Raw genomic sequence first — 26,883 nt, forward strand, 5'->3', positions numbered from 1 at the left:
ATTAAAACTCGTTTTTCAACCACTCCACAAATGTCTTGTTAACAAACTATAGTTTTGGCAAGTCGGTTAGGACATCTACTTTGTGCATGACACAAGTCATTTTTCCAACAATTGTTTACAGACAGATTATTTCACTTATAATTCACTGTATCACAATTCCAGTGGGTCAGAAGTTTAAATACACTAAGTTGACTGTGCCTTTAAACAGCTTGGAAAATTCCAGAAAATGATGCCATGGCTTTAGAAGCTTCTGATAGGCTATTTGACATCATTTGAGTCAATTGGAGGTGTACCTGTGGATGTATTTCAAGGCCTACCTTCAAACTCAGTGCCTCTTTGCTTGACATCATGGGAAAATCAAAATAAATCATCCAAGACCTCAGAAAAAATGGTAGACCTCCACATGTCTGGTTAATCCTTGGGAGCAATTTCCAAACGCCTGAAGGTACCACATTCATCTGTACAAACAATAGTACGCAAGTATAAACACCATGGGACCACGCAGCCGTCATACCGCTCAGGAAGGAGACGCGTTCTGTCTCCTAGAGATTAATGTACTTTGGTGTGAAAAGTGCAAATCAATCCCAGAACAACAGCAAAGGACCTTGTGAAAATGCTGGAGGAAACAGGTACAAAAGTATCTATATCCACAGTAAAACGAGTCCTATATCGACATAACCTGAAAGGCCGCTCAGCAAGGAAGAAGCCAATGCTCCAAAACCGCCATAAAAAATCCAGACTATGGTTTGCAACTGCACATGGGGACAAAGATCGTACTTTTTGGAGAAATGTCCTCTGGTCTGATGAAACAAAAATAGAACTGTTTGGCCATAATGACCGTCATTATGTTTTGGAGGAAAAAGGGGGAGCTTGCAAGCCGAAGAACACCATCCCAACCGTGAAGCACGGGGGTGGCAGCATCATGCTGTGGGGGTGCTTTGCTGCAAGAGGGACTGGTGCACTTCACAAAATAGATGGCATCATGAGAAAGGAAAATTATGTGGATATACTGAAGCAACATCTCAAGACATCAGTCAGGAAGTTAAAGCTTGGTCGCAAATGGGTCTTCCAAATGGACAATGACCCCAAGCATACTTCCAAAGTTGTGGCAAAATGGCTTAAGGACAACAAAGTGAAGGTATTGGAGTGGCCATCACAAAGCCCAGACCTCAATCCTACAGAAAATTGGTGGACAGTACTGAAAAAGCGTGTGCGAGCAAGGAGGCCTACAAACCTTATTCAGTTACACCAGCTCTGTCAGGAGGAATGGGCCAAAATTCCCCCAACTTATTGTGGGAAGCTTGTGGAAGGCTACCCAAAATGTTTGACCCAAGTTAAACAATTGAAAGGCAATGCTACCAAATACTAATTGAGTGTATGTAAACTTCTGACCCACTGGGAATATGATGAAAGAAATAAAAGCTTAAATAAATCATTCTCTCTACTATTATTCTGACATTTCACATTGTTAAATAAAGTGGTGATCCTAACTGACCTAAAACAGGGAATTTTTACTAGGATTAAATGTCAAGAATTGTGAAAAACTGAGTTTAAATGTATTTGGCTAAGGTGTATGTAAACTTCCAACTTCAACTGTATATGTGCTTTCTTGAGCAGGGGGACCTTGCGGGCGCTGCAGGATTTCAGTCCTTCACGGCATAGTGTGTTACCAATTGTTTTCTTGGTGACTATGGTCCCAGCTGCCTTGAGATCATTGACAAGATCCTCCCGTGTAGTTCTGGGCTGATTCCTCACCGTTCTCATGATCATTGCAACTCCACGAGGTGAGATCTTGCATGGAGCCCCAGGCAGAGGGAGATAGACAGATATTTTGTGTTTCTTCCATTTTCAAATAATCGCACCAACTGTTGTCACTTTCTCACCAAGCTGCTTGGCAATGGTCTTGTTGCCCATTCCAGCCTTGTCCCTGACATCCTTGGAGAGCTCTTTGGTCTTGGCCATGGTGGAGAGTTTGGAATCTGATTGATTGATTGCTTCTGTGGACAGGTGTCTTTTATACAGGTAACAAGCTGAGATTAGGAGCACTCCCTTTAAGAGTTTGTTAACAGCTTGTTACCTGTATAAAAGACACCTGGGAGCCAGAAATATTTCTGATTGAGAGGGGGTCAAATACTTATTACCCTTTTTAAAATGCAAATCAATTTATAACATTTTTTACATGCATTTTTCTGGATCTTTTTGTTGTTATTGTCTCTCACTGTTCAAATAAACCTACCATTACAATTATAGACTGATCATTTCTTTGTCAGTGGGCAAACGTACAAAATCAGCAGGGGATCAAATACTTTTTTCCCTCACTGTATGTTTTTTTCCTTCTAAATAATACTAATATGATTTGTGTTAAGTGAGAAATAATCCTAAAGATGGGCCAATGGGCATGGTGTGAATCCTCCCTCTTCGTCTCAGTCTGTTGAACCACCTGATTTCCTTTAGGACTGAGACTCAGATCCTGCTGAACAATGAAAGTTAAGCAGTCTATGAACCACATGCAGGGGCAGCTGAACACCATGCAGGGGCAATTTGTTGAGTTGCAGACTGCCATATATCTTTAAGGTAGTGTCAGATGAGTTTCCCTACTGAGGTATGACTGAATCCTTCCAAAATGAATCTATTAATCTATTCAACTGAGCTTTAACTTTAACATAACATATGGCTTAAGTAGCAGGGATGTTAACTATTTTTATTTTTGTCCCACAGGCCATTTGCTCATAGTGAATTTGCCCTTATCCATAAGTGGATTTTTCAGCATAAAAAAAAGACTTCAGCATAGAGAATATAATAAAATACTATATTTTAATTGTTTCTTTCATTCGTTTCATCATGTTCACATTAATTTGATGTGTTCTATCATCATTGACAATGCTCATTGCTTGTGCATTGAGTTAAGTTACATATTGTACAGACAAGTATATTTTATACACATTTAAAACATTTAGAAATGTTTTATTTATGTATTTCATAGACATTACTAAATATATTTTGATGCATTTTGAATTCCTATATTTCTATACATACATTTCCCGTAGGGGTCTCAGGCTAGTTACCCTTTGACTCACAACAAACCCATCTAATGACACTGGTTTGATTGTCTCTCATTGGTCGATTGAGCAAATTAGAAACATTATTATTATTTCATTCAGAGGGCACATGGTTGGTGATTGTAGACACAGGCAGCTTGTTAACCGAGTTGATTTTAATTGCTTTATGGCAAGTAAGCGCTCCACAATTGAGAGATGACTGTGAGAATTTGGCTCACCAGTGTATCACAGCATTGATGTATATGGCCATTTGTTTTGATATATTTTCCAATTTCATAACACACAGCAAGTCAATACAAACACTTCCTAGTCAGTAAATTAATGTGAGATGAATTAATTACTACAGTGAGTCTGGTTCAACTGATGCCCATGCCCAGAAAATGCATCCAAAATTATGTTAGAGAACGTTAACATAGTGCACTCAATGTTGCATGTATTCTCATAACAATATTCTTTGTTGAATATGCTGTAGGTCATCTTTCAGAAAAAAGTTTTATTTCAAATACGTCATTACAAAAACATTTACATAAAAAAGGACACATTTAATTTGCTGCACACCAAATGATGTGGTCTCAGTATTAAATGCAGTACAAAAATCCATCATGAAAAGCTCACTAGGTGAAGCAGTCCCTAACTAATACATGAAGCAGTTAGTAGCAGAATTACCTGACAATACACCTGACTCTGTTCCCTTACAAAATGCCAGCGGGTATCTAAGAAAGCAGTTAAGTTGATTTCATCCACATTACAAACACTGAGAACAGAATATAAATACTTTCTAAAAATATAATATATTAGATATGTATACTGTTTTCAGTTGGATAAGAACACAATGATCAACTCAGGCTCCTGCTCAACAGAGAGGAGCCAAACAACTTTCCCTTGTCTGAATATCCCCCTCGCTCTCTGTCTCCAGGTAATTTAATGGTGCCTCTATACTGAGCACCTCTGACCCATAGAACACTACTTTGGTTGGCAGCTTGTTTGACTAATGTTCCCTGTTAGTGTCTCTGGCTCTAACAGCCTTTCCCTCCATTTTGAAAGGCTGTTGTGCTGCTGATTGTGGATTTCTTCAGCTCTATCCTCATGGACTGGCTTTCTGCTCTCTGCTCCAGCCTCATTCCTCCAGACATCCCCAGGGCTCCCAGCATGGCTTTGCCTGTCTTCAGGCCCTTGGACATGGGGATACGGGTGAGCCCTGCTCGGGGTGGGTGGGCATCATGCCCGGGCTGGGAGATACAGGGATAGGATAGAAAGAGGAGAGGGGGTGAGGGAAGAGGAGGCCACAACAGAGAAAGGGGTAGAAGAAAATGATCAATTACTGAGGGGGAATATGTATGAAAACATTTCCCTTAGAGAACATTTACTATATGAACTGTAAATATTTAGTCCTTCTTTCAAGACCAACTCAGTGGGGGAGTAATGTTGCGGGTCATGTTACAGTGTATTGCAGCCTACCAGCTCTGTGCTGCATTTCTTCTGTCAGTGAGGGTGTTTGTGCCCTGTGTGTCTGTGTGTGAATGTACACACTGAGCAGCAGCTATAAGTGACAGGATGATTGTAACATGGTGGCAGATTGTCACGTCATTAGATCTCTGTTGTCTGGAGGGCTGTTGATAAAGCTCCTTCTGTCACGCTACCATTCGCCCCACAAAGACCTTATTATACCGCACATTCAGTGAGATGCCACCTTGTCGCACATCAATATCTTACGTAACAGAAAGGAACGTACATGTCCACAATCTTACCAAATCATTATTTTGCAATTCATAAACATAATTATTTTCATAGATTTCCTTTTTAGATTCATAATTTAATTGGGGTGCACAGGGTTAACACAACTCAAAAAGTATACGTTTGAATGAGTTAATAACAGATTAACATAACAGCCAGGTGAATTTATGTACTGAGGAGACTCACCACAGCTTGTGTTGGTCTGGCAGGGGTGGACGTGACTGCAGTGATAGTGATGCTGCTCATCACTTTACTGGGAGTGGTTTTGACAGCAGTGGCGCTATGGCGAGGGGAGCGCAACACTGTGCCCGTGGATAACGTCATCTCTCTGCTACACTCCGTTGCCACGCCGACAGGCCTAACCACCACCTTGGGTGCTGTGATGTTGTGGTCCTCCGAGGGGCCCTTATTGACCTGGGAGCCATGCAGGTGGATGTGAATCTTGTTGTCCTCTGTGGTGGTGATGATACTGGCGTTGGAGTTGTACTTCCTGATTGGTGTGGGGACCATCTGCTTCTCAGGGGTCACCTTGAACACGGCCCGGCCCATGGTAATCTCCTGGGGCTCTGGGGAGGCGGACATGTTGGACACCATAGAAGAGCTGACTGTCATGATGGATATGGGTGACATGGGTCTGCCTGAAGAGGAAGAGGAGGAGGAAGAGGAGGAGGAAGAGGAGGAGGAAGAGGAGGAGGCCTTGCTGATCTCTGGTGACTTGGCCCTGGAGATGGTGCTGATGGTGACCGGGGACTTGGCCCTCTCTGGTCCCCCTGGCCCTGCGCTGGCTCTGCCCCTTGAAGTTGCAGTGGTGTGTGTGTGGGTGGGAATGATGGTGATCCTAGGCTTCTGGTGGCCCTGCAGGGTGGGACTGAAGCTGAGGCTGGAGCTGGAGTAGAGGTCCGCAGCAGAAGGACTGCTGATCTCCAAGGTAGCCGTGCTGTTCTCGTGGTCTGGGGTCACTCTGATGCGTAAAGGCTGCCCTTGCTTCTGAGACATGGCCAGATCAGAATGCATGGATTCACCGTTGCTATGGACAGACTTATGCAGATTACCACCCTGAGGGATGTTTTCCCTCTTCCGCATCCATGGAATCCAGGACTTCTTCATGCTGAGGTCAGCGGCAGCAGACGGTGAGTAGCGTTCATGACCACCAGCTTTCTCTGTGGGTTTCTTGAGACCCTTCTGTCGAAGATTACTCATGATGTGATTCTCTTCCTGGACTGACTTCCTGATGAACACAGCTGGGGTGTCCTCTTCTGCCGTCTCATTGGCCAGCGCATCAGTCTGCACTCCCGTGGACGCCATGGCAACGTCCACCATCCTCCTCCCGTTCAGACAGGGTCGTAGAGCGCGGCTGTGGCGCTTGGTCACCTCCAGCTCTTTGGTGAGGTGGAGGACCTCAATGCTCATGTTGTCCTTCTTCTCTGCTTCCTCTAGGAACCTCTGCTGGAGGATGGAGTAGTCCACTTGGAGTTGAGAGAGCTGGTCTTCTTTGTTCATCAGCTCATGAATCTTCTCCTTGAGAGCTACCATGTCGTTCTGCAAGTCTCTGGTGTTGGCGTTCTCTGTCCTGCAGCACTGTCGTAGGTCTGCCTCCTGGCTCTCCACCTCTCCATTCTCTATTGCTTTAATCCTGGCGATCTGACTCCTCATCTCCTCCACCTGCTGGGAGAGAATGTTGGCCTTGTCTTGCTCCGTCATTAACTTTTTCTCCAGCAGGTCGTACTGATCCTCTGTCTTTATCAAATCGCCCTCCACAACCTCCAGCTGCTTGAGACGGTTTTTCAATCGCTCTATTTCAAATGTTAGCTCCTTCACCCTGTTGTCCTCTTTCGAACCCCCATCTGACAAGCTTACCAGTTCCCTCTTTGCTATGTTCTTTGTGGATATATTTTCTGCCTCCTCCAATCCATCTAACCTCTTGTTCATTTGGCTGACTTTGGAGCTCAGATCCTTGCTCTTTTCCATTTCACATGTGAGCTTAGTGCTTAGCTCTCCTTTCTCTCTGGTGAGGTTCCCAACCTTGGCCTCCATCTCTGATTTCAACTTCAGGAGCTTTTTACTCTCCTCTATCAATCTCTCAGTCACCTCCATGACCTTGCCCTGCTCCGCTTTGAACGTCTTACTCAGATCATCCCTCTTCTTCTCCTCTAACAGCATTCTCTCCATCATATAATTTTTCTCATCAACCATTACCACAGTGAATGACTTCAGCTTCGCCAGGTCATCTTTAAGGCCCTGCTCAGTCTTTTCCAGTCTCAGCTCAGAGGATTCCATCTCTTTCATGCGTATCTTAAAGGCCACCAGTTCGTCAGCAAGCTCCTTCGACACATCCTTCTCTCTCTCCAGAGTGGAGTGTAACTGGAAGCACTCCGCCTTGCTGGCGTTGAACGCCCCCTCTAGTCTCTCCAATTCCACCATTCTCCTCTGGAGCTTCTCCACTTGCAGTTTGAGTTCTTTCCCTCGGCTCTCCTCCTCCTGCAGCCTCTTCCTCAGCTCCCGGCACTGGGCCTCTGCCTTGGTGATCTCCTCGTCCTGCCCTTCCATCTCAAATACCCGTTTGCGGAGGTTCTCCAGTTCTGTCATTAGGTTAGAGTTCCCACACTCCCCTTTGCTGATCTTATCCCTCAGCTCGTGCAGCTCCTCCTTTGACCTCCTCAGAGCCCCGTTGCGCTCCTCCTCTGACCTCCTCAGAGCCCCGTTGCTCTCCTCCAGCTTGTCCTTTGACCTCCTCAGAGCCCCATTGCTCTCCTTCAGCGCCTCCTCTGACCTCCTCAGAGCCCTGTTGCTCTCCTCCAGCTCCTCCAGCGTCTGGGTGAGTACAGACTGCTTGACATCCAGCTGGCGGCTCTGGGACTCCTGGCTGGCCAGCTTGGCGGTCCTCTCCTCCTGCTTCTGGGTAAACTTGGCCTGGCATTCCCTCAGCTCGCCCTCCAAACTCAGGGCCCTCTGTCTGTCCTCCTGGGCCCGGGCGCTGGCGTCGCTCAGGTCCTTCTCCCTCTGCTGCAGCTGCTGGGTCAGCTCCTGGACCCTCTGGCTCTGCTGGTCCATCTGCTCCAGGTGGAGTTGCTGCTCGTCTACCAGCATCAGGGCAAAGGATTTCAGTTTGACCAGCTCCTCCCTCACCTTCTCCAGACGCTTGGTGTTCTCCTTCTCTTTACGCACCTGGTAGGCTTTCTCATTCTCCAGCAACCTCTTCAATCTGTCGAGAGATAAAAAAACAGTAGATAAGTAAGGATGTGTGTAAACTGTTCTGCTGGACTGTACATCCTTGAAGTAACAGTGTTTTATATGGTGTATCATTATGTAATGTAATCTTTCAGAAATAAAAATATAATTTTAACATCATTCACTTCAGCCAAGCTTGATACTTTGTAGCACAAGAATGGTTTGAATTTCTACAGAAATGTAAAACCATAGAAAATTGGTTTGACATGACAGGAGTGATTGAATACATTTTACAGTAAGCTGCCATGAAACTTACAGTGTTTAAGATACTAGACATGACTACTGGTATTCGCTGCTGCTACATACCTTTTGGGATGAATACATGCACACCTTAATATTCAATCATATTTACCAAAATCTAAATGGATGAATATAAATTATTCTCTCATGTTCCCAATTAATAAACCTACTAGATGTTAAATGGATATAGAGGAAATCAAGCTATATTACTGCATAATGGATGATCAGGATAAGGAAGGATGAATGTAAAAACGCATGATGCTGTGTCACAGGGAACAATGATGAGTCAGATCAGATACTGAACCCTCCACTGATTCTTTCTGGCTCAGCTAGCCATGCCTCTCACACTTGATTTGGCAAAGAACTGCAGCACACTGAAAGATCTAGTACACTAGGAAAAACTGCCAAAAACTCCCTTGCTGTTTTCCATCCTTGCTGTTGGAATCAAGACTAAGAAAACAAAATGTGAGTGAAAGTTTGATTAAACACCCACTGAGCAGTCTCTTTAACTCTGCTTCTTTTTATGCTGTGCATGTCCATGTGAGGAATCTCAACAGACAAAGAGAGCCTTTAACAAGTTGCATGCAAAACACACTGAATGCATAGCTGTCTTGGGAACTCTCCATCTTTTGTGTGCACACTTTATATAAAAATGCATACAGTACATCTCACACTGAGCTAGGATATCAACCAAGAAACACATTTCTGACAGCAGTGCATTTTATACCAGCAGAAACAGTTGCACTCTGAACAACTTAGACACCAACCAAAACGTACCCACTATTCTACATGCACTACAGGGGAGTCCATGTCTAACATGTTTGCCATAGTACAGGATCCACTCCAAGTTCAGAGTTGGCAATTATCCACAATAACTTTACCGTCACATTCCAAGCATGTCATCAGGACAATGAAAGGTGAATAAATGCTGTGTGTGTAGCACCGGACCTTTAGCTGGTGATGTCACCTTGCCTATAGGCAGTCAGGCAGAGATCTGTGGGATTTCTGGTTTAAACTGTGAGGATGTGGGAGGGATCCTGGCCAGAGGAGGGCGTTCTTTACACTCCTCCTTCATTTGTTTCCCCCCTTTTTTGTGTTCACTAACAGGCAATGGGGAGTGTGTTTCAAGGGAATTGGCTCCTACACACAGGCTACTACAAAAGCCAGTGTACACAAGTGATTCAGACACTTCTTACATTACTTAAATTGGTTTCCATAGACACAGCGCTGTTTTGGCTAAGCCAAATTCTGTTAATGGAAAACAATGCAAAGTAGCCCTGTAATCTCCTAATACCCCTGCCTACAGACAGGAAATGATCTGGTCAGGCAGGAAGCTATAAGCTCAGTGGTATAGGAGAGAGGACAGTGAGTCTGTCTGCTGTGGTGTCACCTTGGGAAAAGTGGATCAGCATTCTGCTCTGTGTAAAGCTGACCAATAATGGGGAAAACAGATAGGGATGAGCCAGTTCCGCTCCCTGAAGGTGAAGACACAGACTCTGTGAACACTCAGACAGACAGGAACCCTGACAATGGTTTTATGAGGTGCTGACTCTGAGCGATATGGTAACCGAGTGGATCAGTATAGAGACAGTAGGCATAGCACTCTAAACCTTACAGTCAAACAAAGAAACTTCTATCTTCACCCCCACAACAACAACAATTAAGGGCAATGTAATTAATCTGTAATTAACTATCCCTTTAGAGCTCATCATACTTGACCTCTATACAGAGGATGCATTGAATTCTAGATTCTATTAGAGCAGATCCTTCGTTTATGTTGAAGGATTATGAGTATCGTATCATTCAAATCCCACTGCCAAGTCAGATCACCACCATGGCAGCCTACTGTACAGAGTATTATCCAGACTCTACAGCATGGGTGGCAAACTCATTTTTCTTCACCGAGGTCCGGAGGAACACACTTAAAATTGGTTATATTTCCCATCGTACAACATTTCTACAAATAGTCCTCTATCCATTGCTTTGCATCGATTGCTCCCTGACTGTCTAGCTTTGGTTTCGATGACTGTTAGCAAGCTGGACAGAGACTGTAGATCCATTATCATTTCTACACAGTTTGGTTTTAGTAATTTCAATGTTTTTTCCCCGAAATAATAAAATAAATTATACAAAAACATATTTTTTTAAATTACTCAAAACACCCGCGAGCCAGATTGAATGGGCTGGCAGGCCGGATCCGGCCTGTGGGCCGTATGTTTGACACTCCTGCTCTACAATGTGCCACTTGATCTTCATACATACTTACCCATGTCCATAAGTCATTGACACCTAAGCAATCGGCACTCTAAAATTACCCTCACACAAAGGTCACAGGCATGATGTCACTGTCAATGGCACCTACAGCGGCGAGGTCACATTGGGGAGAAGTCACTCACACCTGACCTTCAGACGTAAAGTAGAGCTCCCTATCTCCCTGGAGACCCAGTCATTCAGGAGGGAGTAACTGTGGTCAAATGGCTTCCCTGTCAGACCCATCAGAGGTGTAGCAATGTCCTCAGGAGCCCCTCGTGATCTAAGGCCAAGTCAAAGTCTCCAGTAAAAGTCTCCAACAAGCAGCAGCATTGACCTTTTAACAACCAGACTATACTGTAATGAAGTTTGTCCACCAGTATGACGAGTTATGAACCACACAGACTGCTGGTGTGTTAGGATTCACGTAACATAGTTGGAACATTATCAGCTCTGTTTGATCATGGATTCAGGATTATCAAATTATTGTAAGTTTCATTTGGTGAGATACTGTACTCCTGAACTCACTTGAGCACATGTTCAGGTGCAATCAACAGTGGGTCCCTGAGAAAACACATTTTCATGATGAAACAACATTTCACTCATCCCATGTTTCCCTGAGGAATGTAGTTGGAGGTGCAGCAGCTTGTATGTGTCAGGGGGTTGTGGACTGAAGCTGACACGCCGTGCCAATGCCTGTCAAAACACAGCCGTGGACTATAATCACTGCTCTTGAGGGGGAAAAGCATTAAGTGCTCAGCTACAGCACGGTCGATACAGCACGTCTCATTGGCATGGTGTTAACAGAAGGGCACCAGAAGCTAAGCTACTTTAAAGCACCCAATGTCTGGATCACAGGCCGGTGTAGGTTTGATCACAATGACGGCTAGCGGCACTAAATGCCTCTCTTATGAATACAACCGCAGCAACTGGCTTCTATTTCCTAATTCACAACATACTGTACTGTATGTGTAACAAAGTCATGAGCATAGCTAGCAACCCCTTCACTCCAAATTCCTTCAGTAGTTTGGTGTAAGACCCTATAGGTGTTTTGGCTTTTCTCCTTGCACACTCACACGTCAGTGAGCTATTTAAATGAATAGGTGTGAGATGGATGGACATGTAGACGGATTGCTCCCACCTTGCACTGACTGTAACGATCCCGGCGGTCTGAGTCGGGTCCTGTCTGGTGACGAGTGTTTCTGGTCGTAGCTCCTGTTTCCCGAGGGTTCGGGAACGCTCCGGGGAGCGCGCTTGTTCCGCACCTGCTTCCCATCAGCAATCGGCACACCTGGGCCTAATCATCACCCTTCTTAGGGTCTGGCCCAACATCCAGTTCCTGCCGGATCGTTAGCCATGAACAGTATGTTTTGCCGGCGTATCAGCCTCAGTACTAGAGTTAGTTTTGTTGTTTTGTTGCACCCTGTTGACCTGCCTGGTACTTACCTCCGTTTTTGTTCTCCCCCACAGTCACTCGTCCGGAACCTCTACCCAACCTCTGCCTGATGGTCGGCGGCTGCCGAGCCATCATCGGATCAACCACTGGACCCTCTACAACTCCTCCACGCCGCCGCTCTGTTCCCTGGATTATTTCCCTTCACCCTTGGTTCAGTAAATAAACACTCACCTTTTGACACCACTTACCTTGTCCTGGTCTGCTTCTGGGTTCTGGCTTAGTAAACCGTGACAGAACGATCTACAGCCCTACTCTTATGCCACAGACAAGGCTAGGATAGCCTTTGTGATTGAGTTGCTGCGTGGTCGTGCGCTGGAGTGGGCTTCAGCCGTTTGGGAACGACAGGATCCCTGCATGGCTTCATACCAGGGGTTCACGACCGAGATGAGGAAGCTCTTCGACCATTCCGTCCGAGGGAGGGACGCAGCTAGGCGCCTGTTTTCGCTTCGCCAAGGAACTCGCAGCGTGGCCGACTTCGTGATTGAGTTCAAGACGTTGGCTGTGGAGAGTGGGTGGAACGAGGAGTCTCTGCAAGCGGCCTTTACCAGGGTCTGTCGGAGCAGCTCAAGGATGAGTTGATCTCCTATCCGGAGCCTAGTGACCTGGACAGCTTGGTAGCCTTGTCCATTCGGGTGGATAATCGAGTCCGAGAGCGAAGGAGGGAGAAGCAATGGGGTCCGTCCAATCGATCAGTTTCTCAGTTCCCAGTCGGGTCGGGTGGTGGACCAGAACACATCGATCATTCTCCACCACAGTGGATTAGTGGAGAGGTCCTCTCTCCCGATTCGGAACCCATGCAAGTGGGGCGGCAGGTTAACCAAGGAGGAGCGTCAACATAGACGTAAGACCAACGGCTGCCTCTACTGTGGTAGCTCGGGACATTACATCTCCACTTGTTCCCGGCGGTCGTCAAACTGCCCGGCTCGCTAAAGTTGGGAGGACTTTTAGCGAGCCAGTTTCAACCTCTCAGTACCTCTGTCAGACCCCGCTTCCCGGCTACCCTTGTGAACAGGAATCAGAGCTTAGCGCTTAACGCTTTTATCGATTCAGGTGCCGATGGAAGCTTTCTTGATGCCGAGTTGGTGGAACAGCTGGGGCTTTCCAAGGAGCAATTGCCGGAAGCCATTGAAGCGACCACTCTGAACGGCAGTAGTCTGGCACGTATCACGATGAGGACTGAACCGGTTAAGATGCGGTTGTCAGGGAATCATTCTGAGATGATTTCATTTTTCATTCTGCCGTCTTCCCATGTTCCTCTGGTCCTTGGATACCCCTGGCTGAAGGAACACAATCCCACGTTCGATTGGGTGACGGGCAAGGTAACGAGTTGGAGCCTGGATTGTCATGCTAACTGTCTCAAGACTGCCTGCCCCCATTCGGTTCCCAGTCAGGTGATTGAGGCTAAACCTCCAGATTTGTCCCTGGTTCCCGAGACATATCACGATTTGGGGGAGGTTTTCAGTAAGCAGAAGGCTCTGTCACTCCCTCCCCACCGACCATATGATTGTGCCATCAACCTGGTCCCTGGAGCTGTCTACCCCAAGGGAAGGTTATACAGTATCTCCCGACCTGAACGTGAGGCGTTGGAGACCTACATCAAGGAGTCCCTAGCTGCTGGTCTCGTTCGTCCCTCGTCATCACCCCTGGGGGCAGGATTCTTCTTTGTGGGTAAGAAGGATGGCTCTCTTCGACCATGTATTGACTATCGGGGGTTGAATGACATCACGGTCAAGAACAAGTATCCCCTGCCCTTGATGAGTTCTGCCTTCGACTCCTTACAGGGTGCTACGGTGTTCACCAAGTTAGACCCTACGCAATGCGTATCACCTGGTCCGGATCAGAGAGGGGGACGAGTGGTTGACGGGTTTCAATACACCGATGGGGCACTTCGAGTATCAGGTGATGCCGTTTGGACTGACCAATGCTCCAGCGGTATTCCAGAGTATGGTGAACGAGCGTCCTGAGAGATATAATCGGTCTCTTCGTGTTTGTTTACCTGGATGACATTCTGATCTTCTCGAAGGAACCTACCGACCACGTCCAGCATGTCCGGCAGGTTCTGCAGCGATTGTTGGAGAATCGCCTGTTCGTGAAGGCCGAGAAGTGCGAGTTTCACGCCCACACAACATCCTTTCTCGGGTACATCATCTCCAGGGGAGAGATTAGGATGGACCAGGAGAAGGTTAGAGCGGTTCTGGAATGGGCCCAGCCCGGTACGAGATTGCAGCTCCAGAGATTTTTTGGGGGTTTGCGAATTTCTACCGCAGATTCATCCGGGATTACAGCCGTGTGGCCGCTCCATTAACTGCCTTGACTTCCAGCATCAGGACCTTCAAGTGGAATCCGGAGGCGGATCGAGCGTTTCTGGATTTGAAGAGGCGATTCACCAACGCACCGATTCTCTCTCAACCGGACACGGCCCGTCAGTTCGTTGTTGAAGTGGACGCGTCTGATGTGGGAGTTGGCGCCATCCTGTCGCAGCGATGCTCCACGGACAGTAAACTCCATCCCTGCGCCTACTACTCGTCGCCTTTCACCTGCGGAGAGGAATTACGATGTGGGTAACCGGGAGCTTCTCGCGGTGAAACTTGCCTTGGAGGAGTGGCGCCACTGGTTGGAGGGGGCGGAGCAACCGTTTATTGTCTGGACTGACCACAAGAATCTTGCTTACGTGCAATCGGCGAAACGTCTCAACTCCCGTCAGGCCAGGTGGGCGTTGTTTTTCGGACGATTCAAGTTTGTCCTGACGTTCCGACCTGGGTCTAAGAACGGCAAGGCGGACGCCTTGTCCCCGGATGTTCTCCAAGACGGAGGAGAGTGGGTCCAAGACCGAGACTATTCTCCCCCGGAACTGCGTCGTGGGAGCAGTCATGTGGAAGATTGAGGAGGAGGTGCTGGCGGCCCTTCGGACTCAGCCCGGTCCCGGTAACGGTCCACCCGGTCGGTTGTTTGTGCCTGAGTCGGTTCGTCCTGCTGTTCTCAAGTGGTCCCACGCCAGTAAGATGGCTTGTCACCCTGGCGTGGCTCGGACTATGGCGTTTCTTCGCAGACGCTTTTTGGTGGCCTGCCATGGCCGAGGATACTCGGGGTTTTGTTGCTGCCTGTCCAGTGTGTGCGCAGAATAAGAGTACCAATCGGCCCAGCTCTGGACTACTTCACCCCCTTCCTATTCCCCGCGTCCATGGTCGCATCTGGCCCTGGACTTCGTCACGGGGTTGCCCGCTTCTGAGGGGAACACGGTCGTTCTGACTATCGTGGACAGATTCAGCAAGTTCGCCCACTTTGTGCCGATTGCCAAGCTTCCCTCTGCCTCGGAGACGTCCGAGATCCTGGTTAGGGAGGTTTTCAGGGTCCACGGTTTGCCCAGTGATATCGTTTCCGACCGTGGTCCTCAGTTTACCTCTGCTGTCTGGAAGTCCTTCTGTTCGGCCATTGGAGCTACAGTCAGTCTCACATCTGGTTTTCACCCCCAATCCAATGGTCAGGCGGAGAGAGCCAACCAGAAGATGGAATCCACGCTACGCTGTCTGGTCTCTTCCAACCCCACCTCCTGGGCCTCTCAGTTGCCTTGGGTTGAGTATGCCCACAATACTCTCCCTACATCTGCCACTGGGATGTCTCCCTTCCAGTGCCTGTATGGCTACCAACCTCCCCTGTTCCCTTCTCAGGAGAAGGAGCTCTCAGTGCCTTCTGTTCAGGCCCACATTCGTCGTTGCCACCGGACCTGGCATCGGGCCAGAAAGGCACTCCTTAGAGGTTCGGACCGGTATCAGCTCCAGGCGAATCGTCGCCGGATCCCCGCTCCCACCTATACCATCGGAGATAGGGTTTGGTTGGCCACACGGGATCTTCCGTTACGGACTGAGTCTAGGAAGTTGTTACCGAAGTTCATTGGTCCGTTTGTGGTGGAGAAGGTGATCAATCCAGTGGCAGTTCGACTCAAACTACCGAGGACGCTCAGAGTCCATCCCACCTTTCATGTCTCCTGCCTCAAGCCTGTCCTCCTCAGTCCTCTGTTGCCTCCTCCGCCTCCTCCTCCTCCTCCTCGGATGATCGGAGGTGGTCCTGCCTACACGGTGCGGCGCATCATGGATTCCCGACGGCGGGGCCGGGGTTTCCAGTATCTCGTGGACTGGGAGGGGTATGGTCCTGAGGAGAGAAGTTGGATTCCGCGACGACAGGTCCTAGATCCGGATCTCATCAGGGACTTCTACCGCCTCCATCCTGGCGCTCCGGGAGTCCGCCCGGTGGCGTTCCGTCGGAGGGGGGTACTGTAACGATCCCGGCGGTCTGAGTCGGGTCCTGTCTGGTGACGAGTGTTTCTGGTCGTAGCTCCTGTTTCCCGAGGGTTCGGGAACGCTCCGGGGAGCGCGCTTGTTCCGCACCTGCTTCCCATCAGCAATCGGCACACCTGGGCCTAATCATCACCCTTCTTAGGGTCTGGCCCAACATCCAGTTCCTGCCGGATCGTTAGCCATGAACAGTATGTTTTGCCGGGCGTATCAGCCTCAGTACTAGAGTTAGTTTTGTTGTTTTGTTGCACCCTGTTGACCTGCCTGGTACTTACCTCCGTTTTTGTTCTCCCCACAGTCACTCGTCCGGAACCTCTACCCAACCTCTGCCTGATGGTCGGCGGCTGCCGAGCCATCATCGGATCAACCACTGGACCCTCTACAACTCCTCCACGCCGCCGCTCTGTTCCCTGGATTATTTCCCTTCACCCTTGGTTCAGTAAATAAACACTCACCTTTTGACACCACTTACCTTGTCCTGGTCTGCTTCTGGGTTCTGGCTTAGTAAACCGTGACACTGACATAGAGAAACATCAAAACAGTGGCAACTCTCTACCAGGCACGGGAGTGTGTATGTGTGTGCGTGTGTGCTTGCGTGTGTGCGTGTGTGTATACGTGTGTGCATGCGTGCGTGGCCTTTCCCTGACTCCAGGCCAGGAGAATGTGGGCTCAGCCAGTGTGTGTATACGTGTGTGCATGCGTGCGTGGCCTTTCCCTGACTCCAGGCCAGGAGAATGTGGGCTCAGCCAGTGCTGATGGAGCAGGAGATCTAAAGCACAGGGCTGTATGCACTAAGAGGAGATTGTGGAGGACAGTAGGCTGAACACTGGCCAACCAGGACAGTGAAACAACCTGGCAGAGGAGGTCACCGGCACTGCTAACACCTACAGTAAGATCAACTGGACCTACAGTACATCTACCTAGTGAAACCTGTAAACTCCAACAACCATCTCAGGTTTGGATTAAACTATTTATAGTTCATATCCACCTTCTTCCATGTTTTTAGAATGAAAGTCACTGCTGTCTCATACTGTACATAGCTAGTACCTGATGAAGCCTAGCTTAACTCAGTCCCACTGACTGAATCTGTTTCTCTGCGGGTGGTTAATGTGGAAGGCTTTCATCAGACAGTCTGAAGGTTCGTTAAAGGGAGATCCTGGGGTTGCTATCTCTCTCCAACAAAGCGTGAAACCTGCTGCCTGGGGTTAGGCATGTTCAGGGTCTACCTCAGTCAGGTGTCAATCAAACACAACCTGGGCAAAGCTCTTCAGGTTCAAGTTTGTTCTAATGTTCGGAACCAATGTACAGTACTTAATCTCCCTCTTCCCTCTTTCTCCCTCCTTCTCACAGGCCTCTCCCACTGTCTCTGATGGTGGCTCTTCTGACAGTGATGTAGCCTTCATGGTCTGTCTCCTGAGTTGTCCAATAGAAGGGAAGGGGAAGGGGCTGTGGAGCTGTGAGAGTACATTGGGCCTGTCTGGGAGATGCTGTTTGAAGTTTTATAGCTTATGAAACACAGCTGGGGCTCCACTCTGGCCTCTGGCCTGCAGATTACTGGGTGTGGGGAACATATACACGCACACACTCGTGCATGCATGCAGGTTGACTGTACAAACATTGCACACACACACAGGCACGCACGCACACACACACCTTAGTTCTAACACATCATCTATCAGCCAGAGTAAATGGTCCGTGTCCAGAGGCGGCTGGTACTGCACACAATAACTCTAAGCACAACTGAACAGTTAAAACTGTGTAATGGCCCTTTACACTGCTGGATCCAAGGGAACTGCATGGACTTTATGGGCATACAGGTTCTCCATGCCCCCATTGCCCACAGGGGGAAGAGCAAACACATACAGTGCCTTGCAAAAGTATTCATCTCCCTTGGCATTTTTCCTATTTTGTTGCATTACAACCTGTAATTTAAATGAAATTTTATTTGGATTTCATGTAATGGACATACACAAAATAGTCAAAATTGGTGAAGTGAAATGAAAAAAATCACTTGTTTCAAATAAAAAATAAAAAATATAACGGAAAAGTGGTGCGTGTATATGTATTCACCCCCTTTGCTATGAAGCCCTTAAATAAGATCTGGTGCAACCAATTACCTTCAGAAGTCACATGATTAGTTAAATAAAGTCCACCTGTGTGCATTCTAAGTGTCACATGATCTAAGTATATATACACCTGTTCTGAAAGGCCCCAGAGTCTGCAACACCACTAAGCAAGGGGCACCACCAAGCAAGCGGCACCATGAAGACCAAGGAGCTCTCCAAACAGGTCAGGGACAAAGTTGTGGAGAAGTACAGATCGGGGTTGGGTTATAAACAAATATCCGAAACTTTGAACATCCAACAGAGCACTATTAAACCATTATTAAAAAATGGAAAGAATATGGCACCACAACAAACCTGCCAAGAGAGAGCCACCCACCAAAACTCACAGACCGGCAAGGAGGGCATTAATCAGAGAGGCAACAAAGAGACCAAAGATAACCCTGAAGGAGCTGCAAAGCTCCATAGCGGAGATTGGAGTATCTGTCCATAGGACCACTTTAAGCCGTACACTCCACCGAGCTGGGCTTTACGGAAGAGTGGCCAGAAAAATGCCATTGCTTAAAGAAAAGCAAACACGTTTGGTGTTTGCCAAAAGCCATGTGGGAGACTTCCCAAAAATATGGAAGAAGGTACTCTGGTCAGATGAGACTAAAATTGAGCTTTTTGGCCATCTAGGAAAACGCAAACCCAACACCTCTCATCACCCCGAGAACACCATCCCCACAGTGAAGCATGGTGGTGGCAGCATCATGCTGTGGGGATGTTTTTCATCGGCAGGGACTGGGAAACTGGTCAGAATTGAAGGAATGATGGAGGGTGCTAAATACAGGGAAATTCTTGAGGGAAACTTGTTTCAGTCTTCCAGAGATTTACATTTACATTTACATTTTAGTCATTTAGCAGACGCTCTTATCCAGAGCGACTTACAGTTAGTGAATACATATATTTTTTTATACTGGCCCCCCGTGGGAATCGAACCCACAACCCTGGCGTTGCAAACGCCATGCTCTATCAACTGAGCTACATCCCTGCCGGCCATTCCCTCCCCTACCCTGGGCCAATTGTGCGCCGCCCATGAGTCTCCCGGTCGCGGCCGGCTGCGACAGAGCCTGGATTCGAACCAGGATCTCTAGTGGCACAGTTAGCACTGCGATGCAGTGCCTTAGACCACTGCGCCACTTGAGACTGGGACGGAGGTTCACCTTCCAGCAGGACAATGACCCTAAGCATACTGCTAAAGCAACACTCGAGTGGTTTAAGGGGAAACATTTAAATGTCTTGGAATGGCCTAGTCAAAGCCCAGACCTCAATCCAATTGAGAATCTGTGGTATGACTTAAAGATTGCTGTACACCAGCGGAACCCATCCAACTTGAAGGAGCTGGAGCAGTTTTGCCTTGAAGAATGGGCAAAAATCCCAGTGGCTAGAAGTGCCAAGCTTAGACATACCCCAAGAGATGTGCAGCTGTAATTGCTGCAAAAGGTGGCTCTACAAAGTATTTGTCACACCCTGGCTCTGGGACTCTATATGTTGAGCCAGGGTGTGTTCGTTCTATGTGGTGTAATTCTATGTTGGGAGTTCTAGTTTGTTTATTTCTATGTTGGCCTGAGTGACTCCCAATCAGAGGCAACGAGTGTCAGCTGTGGCTGGTTGTCTCTGATTGGGAGCCATATTTAAACTGTCTGTTTTTCCCTTTGTGTTTGTGGGTTCTTGTTCCGTGTTGGTCTATGTTACCTAGGACGTTACGAGTCGTTTGTTGTTTTGTTCATTGTCAGTATTTATCACTATAGATAAATAAACATGTTCGTTCATCACGCTGCGCCTTGGTCCTCATCTCTTAACGGCGATCGTGACAGTATTGACTTTTGGGGGGTGAATAGTTATGCACGCTCATGTTTTCTGTTTTTTTGTCTTATTTCTTGTTTGTTTCACCCAAAAAAATATTTTGCATCTTCAAAGTGGTAGGCATGTTGTGTAAATCAAAGGATACAAAACCCCCAAAAATCCATTTTAATTCCAGGTTGTAAGGCAACAAAATAGGAAAAATGCCAAGGGGGGTGAATACTTTCGCAAGCCACTGTATGCAAGTCTCTGCACTGGGAAGCAACAATAGTGTTTCTGCAAAAGCCTCATCCAATGGATTTAGCCAGTGGAGTCTGCTAAAGTTATCTGTCCCTCTGTCCCTCCAACAGTGCAGAGTAAGTAAGACAAATATTTGCTAAATAAAAAGGAAATAGTAACACAATAAAAACAATAACGAGGCTATATACAAGGAGTACCAGTACTGAGTTAATGTGCAGTGGTACGAGGTAGTTGAGGTAATTCAGGCAATACAGTATGTACAGTACATGTGGGTAGGGGTAAAGGTGACTAGGCAATCAGGATATATAATAAACAGAGTAGCAGCAGCGTATGTGAAGTGTGAAAGTATAGAACAAGAAGGCCTGCACACTGTTGAAGCTCCCAATTCACTGCTTTTTTGACAACGTTTTGTGTGAAAGTATGTCTATGTGTGAGTGTGTGTGTGTGGCGTCAATATGCATGTGTATGTGTGTTAGCTTATGTAGTGTGTGTGTGTGTGTGTTTGTGTGTTGTAGTGTCAGTGTAGTATGTGTGAGTGTGTGGGTAGTGTCTAGTGAGTGTGCATAGAGCCAGTGCAAGGGAGTCAGTGTAAAACAATTAAGACCAATAAATACATAAATAAATAGTAGAGGGGGTCAATGTAAATTGCCGTGCGGTAGCAGAGAGAACAGTCTATGACTTGGGTGGATGGAGACTTTTTTAGGGCCTTCCTATGACACCGCCTGGTATAGAGGTTAGTATGATATTTTACCTTTTGTATGGTATGTATTCATTTGTAGATGTCCATCATCCATTTCATATGATATGTTACGAATTACAATTTGTATGATATGTTACGAATTACAATTTGTATGATATGTTACGAATTGTAATTCGTATGATATGTTACGAATTGCAATTCGTATGATATGTTACAAATTACAATTTTATTTATTTATTTCACCTTTATTTAACCAGGTAAGCCAGTTGAGAACAAGTTCTGATTTACAACTGCGACCTGGCCAAGATAAAGCAAAGCAGTGCGATAAAAACAACAACACAGAGTTACATATGGGGTAAACAAAACATAAAGTCAAAAATACAACAGAAAATATATATACAGTGTGTGCAAATGTAGCAAGTTATGGAGTTAAGGCAATAAATAGGCCATAGTGCAAAATAATTACAATTTAGTATTAACACTGGAATGATAGATGTGCAAGAGATGATGTGCAAATAGAGATACTGGGGTGCAAATGAGCAAAATAAATAACAATATGGGGATGAGGTAGTTGGGTGGGCTAATTTCAGATGGGCTGTGTACAGGTGCAGTGATCGGTAATTCATGTGATATGTTACGAATTACAATTCCTATGATATGTTACAAATTGCAATTCGTACAATATGTAACGAATTTGCAAAACATATGGTATGATATGTTACGAATTTCAATTTGTTGTGGCTAATGTTAGCTAGGTGGCTAGGTGGCTAACGCTAATGTTAGCTAGGTGGCTAACACTAGCTAGGCTAGGGGTTAGGGGTTAAGTTTAGGGTTAAGGTTAGGGTTAATGTTAAGAGTTAGGTTAAAGGGTTAAGGCTAGGGTTTGCCTCAGCTAACATGCTAAGTAGTTGCAAAGTAGCAAATAGTTGCTACTCAAATTGTTAAGTTGTCCGCCATGAGATTCAAACACGCAACATTTTGGTTGCTAGACATTTGCATTTTACGTCTACCCATCCACCCCGACCAAAGACCCTTCTTTCATTTTTGCCTTAAGTAACCTTCTGTCTTCTGTAACTATACCAAACGTAACATATCATACTAATTTGAGTGTTCCAGATTTATGTTTACTATGTTATGTCTAGTATCTCTCTCTCTCTCTCTCTCCCTCTTCCTCCCCCTCATCCTCTGACCTCTTTCTCTTCCTCCCCCTCATCCTCTTCCTCCCCCTCATCCTCCCCCTCATCCTCTGACCTCTCTCTCTTCCTCCCCCTCATCCTCTGACCTCTCTCTCTTCCTCCCCCTCATCCTCTGACCTCTCTCTCTTCCTCCCCCTCATCATCTTACCTCTCTCTCTCCTGCTCCAATAGGTTAGTGAAGTCGTCACTCTTGTTCATGTAGTCAGCGTGTTTGCGCTTCTCGCTGTCCAGCTCATGCACGGTGCGGCGGTGACACTTCTCAGCCAATAGAAGCTGTTCCAGCATGCGCCGGTACGTGTCCTTGTGTTTGTCCTGCAGACGGTCCAGCTGAGGAACACACAACACAGAAGAATCATTAGACTGTAACTGTGACTATTCAGTCAACTACTGTACATCTGTCTTGTTGATCTATGCATCCTTATTGTAAAACAAAACTGGTGTCCAAAATGTGTCAAACTAATGATCTTCAACATTTGAAATCCAGATTTGTCTGTATGAATTACATTGTACTGCAATTGTTGAGGGAGCTACTGTAGCGTGTAAGCATTTCACTGAACCTTTTATACCTGTTGTAAACTGTGTACATGACAAATAACATTTCATTTGAAAAATAACAAGAATACTACAGTCACTTTCTAAGGTAATAAGCAGTGGCGGCTGGTGAAAAATATTCTCGGTGGGGCTGTGCCATACTTTTTTTTTCCTGTAACCATCGCGATATATTTTAACACAAACTGCAGGACAGCAGTGCTCAGTGAAACATTCAGTAATTATTTAATGCCAATATTAAAAGTTGAGGCATTCTTACACAAAAACATATTACACAAACCCAAGCCTTTCATTTGCATTTAAAGTGAACTTTTCACCATTGGTAGTAAACAGGCAACGCAACAGGCATGCTGTCAGAACAGAGTGGAAAGTGGACAATAACATGAAATTATTATAAAGTTTATAGGAAATCTTACACTGTATGAAAGGATGTATAATATAGAAATGGATATCAAGTGGATGAACTCAAACCTTTGACTGGAAGAATAGCATACAGTATTTTATGATCATACTAAATGTGACTAATTGTTAATGTGCTCCAGAACTGCAACAATTAATTGATACAAAACAACATATATACAGTAATATTAGCAAAGACACTATTAAGACTTTCTAGAGTACCATATATAACTGGATTTTTATGCTAAGGTCAACTTATATACAAAGAAACATGCGGCCAGAGCTGCTCTGTGTGTGTGTGTCTGTCATCTTATTTGTACAGGAATTTTGCCCGTCTGTCCTTCTGAGTGGCAAACCTCTCAATGACCCTTTGATTAAAGTCAGGAATGTCCCTGACAAGTTTCTTCTCCATGGAGAGCATGGCCAGAGCGTTCAGGCGATCCTGTGTCATGCTGTTTCTCAGGAAGGTCTTGATCCTTTTCAGTGTAGAGAAGCACCTTTCTGACTCAGCAGTTGTCATGGGTGTGGTGATGAGGATCTTGAGGAGGCTGGCAGTCTCTGTGAAAGTGCTCTGAAGGTTGTTCTCCATGAAGAACTGGTACAGGGGCACTGCACCACTACAAGCCTTGAACTCACTGTTCTCATAGATGAGGGACAGTTTGGTTTTGAGCTTGGCCTTGTTCAACATGGGGTACGCCTCCACGGTTGTTTCAAGCGCTGTATCGGGAACTTCACACTGTGTTGTGGGAACAACTCTCCGTGCAATAGTGTTGCGCTGATGAGGTGCTGGGTGAAGGAGAACCTCTCTTTGGCATGACTCAGGATGGTATCACATACCTGTAAAAGATACATCATCAGCTTTAATTTGCAATTAGGCTATTTTGATGCAAGTGATCCTGACTGACACATGCCTATGTCCAACTCAAGTATATGATTACCAAGGTGCTGATTGTTCAGGGTTTTGGCTACATACTACCAGGCCTGAAAAAAGTTCTAGGTGGGAAACACTGACAATTACATCACAACTTACCTCTATAGCCAACCTCTGTTGTTCTCCTGGTCCCAGCATCCTCCGTCGCTTGATGGGCTGTTGCTGCTCGTCAGATGCGCTGTCCCCACACAAAGAGGGAATTGAGGCCCTGGGTCCAAAAATAAAGTTTAATTTGATAACTTGCAATCAGACTTCTTAACTCACTGTAATTCCCCCTCAACACACAACCAGTGACTTATATATATATATATAGACAGACAGACAGACAGACAGACAGACAGACAGTGTGTATATACACACAAACTATGTCTAGTAACTGCTTTTAACCTGTGATGTACATAATTAACTGATGTTATTACGTTTTAAAGCCTTTTTCTATTACATTTGTGAGAGGGATGCAACATAATTTTGTTCTGCTGTTCACTTAGCAATAAAGTTAATATTCAATAACAACTAGGCCTCTTCTAGAAATTGACCTGGTGGACACCTGAATAATTATTACAAACTGTGTAGTACTTTCCTGCATTATTATCAACGTCTGATTGTGTCTTCTCTTTCCTTTTAAAATACTAAAACAAATATAATTGTGACGGCTCTATGATAATCACTCACACAAGCACCAACTGGCAGTGGGTGGAAACGTCCAGTCGTCTCGTCAGCTTGAATGGCGATAAAATCAGCACTCTTTACTTCCTCCAGGATGTAATCCTTAAGCATTGACAGCATACAGTCCAACAGCTCGTTCTGTATCGTCTTTGACGTGCCCCTTAAAAACGGTAGCTGTCTTCAGGTGCTCCTCCAGCACACTGTCGAGGGAGGCAACAAAATCCACTAAGCCCCGGAAAATGCCGGGGTTGTCTGAGGAGTCAGTCTCCTCGTGCCCACGCAAGGCCAACTCAAAAGCCCCACAGAACTTCACAATCGATAATTTTGGATAGAATGTGCCTGTTTTTATCCACCTCCTCATTGTGTTTCCTCACCGCAATCCTGTGGTCGTCATCCAGCTGCGTAGCAATGTTCACCCTTCCTAATACAGCTAGCTTTACAGAGTTGTCCATGTGTGCCCTGGTGTTCTCATGTTTCTTTACCTTCTCTGACAGGTGCTTCATATCCCTCACTCCGGTACCTGTCCATGCTGAATCTGACCCCGTGTTTTAAAAAGCAAGCACGGAAAGCAAAATAAAGCATTAGCATCAGTGCACCCAGCTAGCCAAGCCTTCCTGGTGTACCAGCTACGGGAGAAGCCGCGCATATACTGCTTCCCTTTCTCGCTAGCCTGCTGTCTGATTGAGAGGTCAGGTTGATCTGGGCCCAGCTCTTTCACCCGAACTTTCTCTGACAAAGTTCTCCTCTCAAACGGATCTTGGAGGAGAGATTTCACCGAGTTAGGGTTGGGTCTTGGAGGAGAACGCGTTTGCGTTCGCCATTGTTGTCTAGTAAAATGGCGTCACTGGACCTCGGTCCTTATTTTATCAGGGGGCGAGCTTGGGGCGGTAAAATAATCGCCCTCCTTGGATTCGATTTAAGATCGCTATTGACTACATTTTATGTCATACATTCCATATCTTAAATTAGCAATTGGCTTAACTGCTACGTAGACCCGCCTCCTCCGGGCACTTTCTGTATCGCCCAGAGCTGACGCCAGGCGTTTGACAGGCAGAGGAAAGGTTGCGAATATGATTTTCTATCATATCTTACACATATTACTGTGTGCATTCCATATTTCAAACACACAAATATTGACATACTGATGTTTTTATTATTATTATTATTATTATTTTTTATTTTTATTTTTTAAAATAATTTTATTTAAGGGGCGGCGCCCTAGCGCCCTCTATCGGCCAGCCGCCACTGGTAATAAGTATCTGTCAGTACTGTAGGTGACCAACCTCAGCCATTGGTCTCTGGTAGACATTGTCAATGTCTGTCTGTGTGTTGGTGAGAAGGCTGTCTCTCTGTAGGGCCTGGAGGGCTGTGGTAGGAGCTGCAGAACCATAGTGGGACTTCAGAGCCTCCGGACGTGTCTTCTCAGTCTTCAGTACACAGATAACATCATCCCTCGCCTGTGGGTTACACACACAAAAAAACACACTCTTAGTAATCTGAAAAAAACCTAGCAATTTATTGTTTATAAGAATCTCGTTTAGGGTACCAAGGGACTACTCTTACAAGTCCATAATTAGTTACCATGTTACAAAAACAGCAGTAAGACAGGTTTTCTGTGATGTTATGTAATGTGTGTTAGTACCAACATCAGCCACTAGAGGGAGGTGTAGTATAGAGCAATTCACAATGAATGTCATTTTGGACAAAAATATTGTGAGGGTTTTACAATTAAGCATGGCAATCGGTTCCACCTAGTGGATAATACAAGTAAACAACATCCCAGCAGACAAGATTAATGGTTCACCCCACAGTTAACTGTTAAGCTATGTACAATGTGAGCATAGGTAGTTTATCAATATGAGTCAGACTCACCTGAACCTCACCTTCCATGACCCCCTAGCAGCCTCAGAAGGTCCTCTTTAGTAAGGTTCATGATTCCCAGTCTTTGGTCACTAGTCCCTGAGCTGTCCTCTGTTGACTTCTCTATGTCAGAGACCACCACCACCTCCTCCACCAACTCCTCATTGTTTGGTTG

The 26,883-nt window shown here is 46.1% G+C and overlaps 1 protein-coding gene across 1 annotated transcript; it reads right to left on the minus strand.

Annotated features, from left to right (window-relative positions):
• Positions 1-3,537: 3,537 nt before the first annotated feature.
• On the minus strand, positions 3,538-26,883 carry LOC121539150 (filamin-A-interacting protein 1). The gene is given in 6 exon segments (XM_045219930.1): positions 3,538-4,288; positions 4,980-7,995; positions 22,452-22,630; positions 26,132-26,305; positions 26,721-26,744; positions 26,746-26,883. Coding segments are annotated over 6 exon segments (3,642 nt in total). The 5' UTR covers positions 26,782-26,883; the 3' UTR covers positions 3,538-4,075.

The sequence above is a fragment of the Coregonus clupeaformis genome, unplaced genomic scaffold (genome assembly GCF_020615455.1).
Source record: "Coregonus clupeaformis isolate EN_2021a unplaced genomic scaffold, ASM2061545v1 scaf2907, whole genome shotgun sequence".
In the NCBI taxonomy this organism is placed as follows: Eukaryota; Metazoa; Chordata; class Actinopteri; order Salmoniformes; family Salmonidae; genus Coregonus; species Coregonus clupeaformis.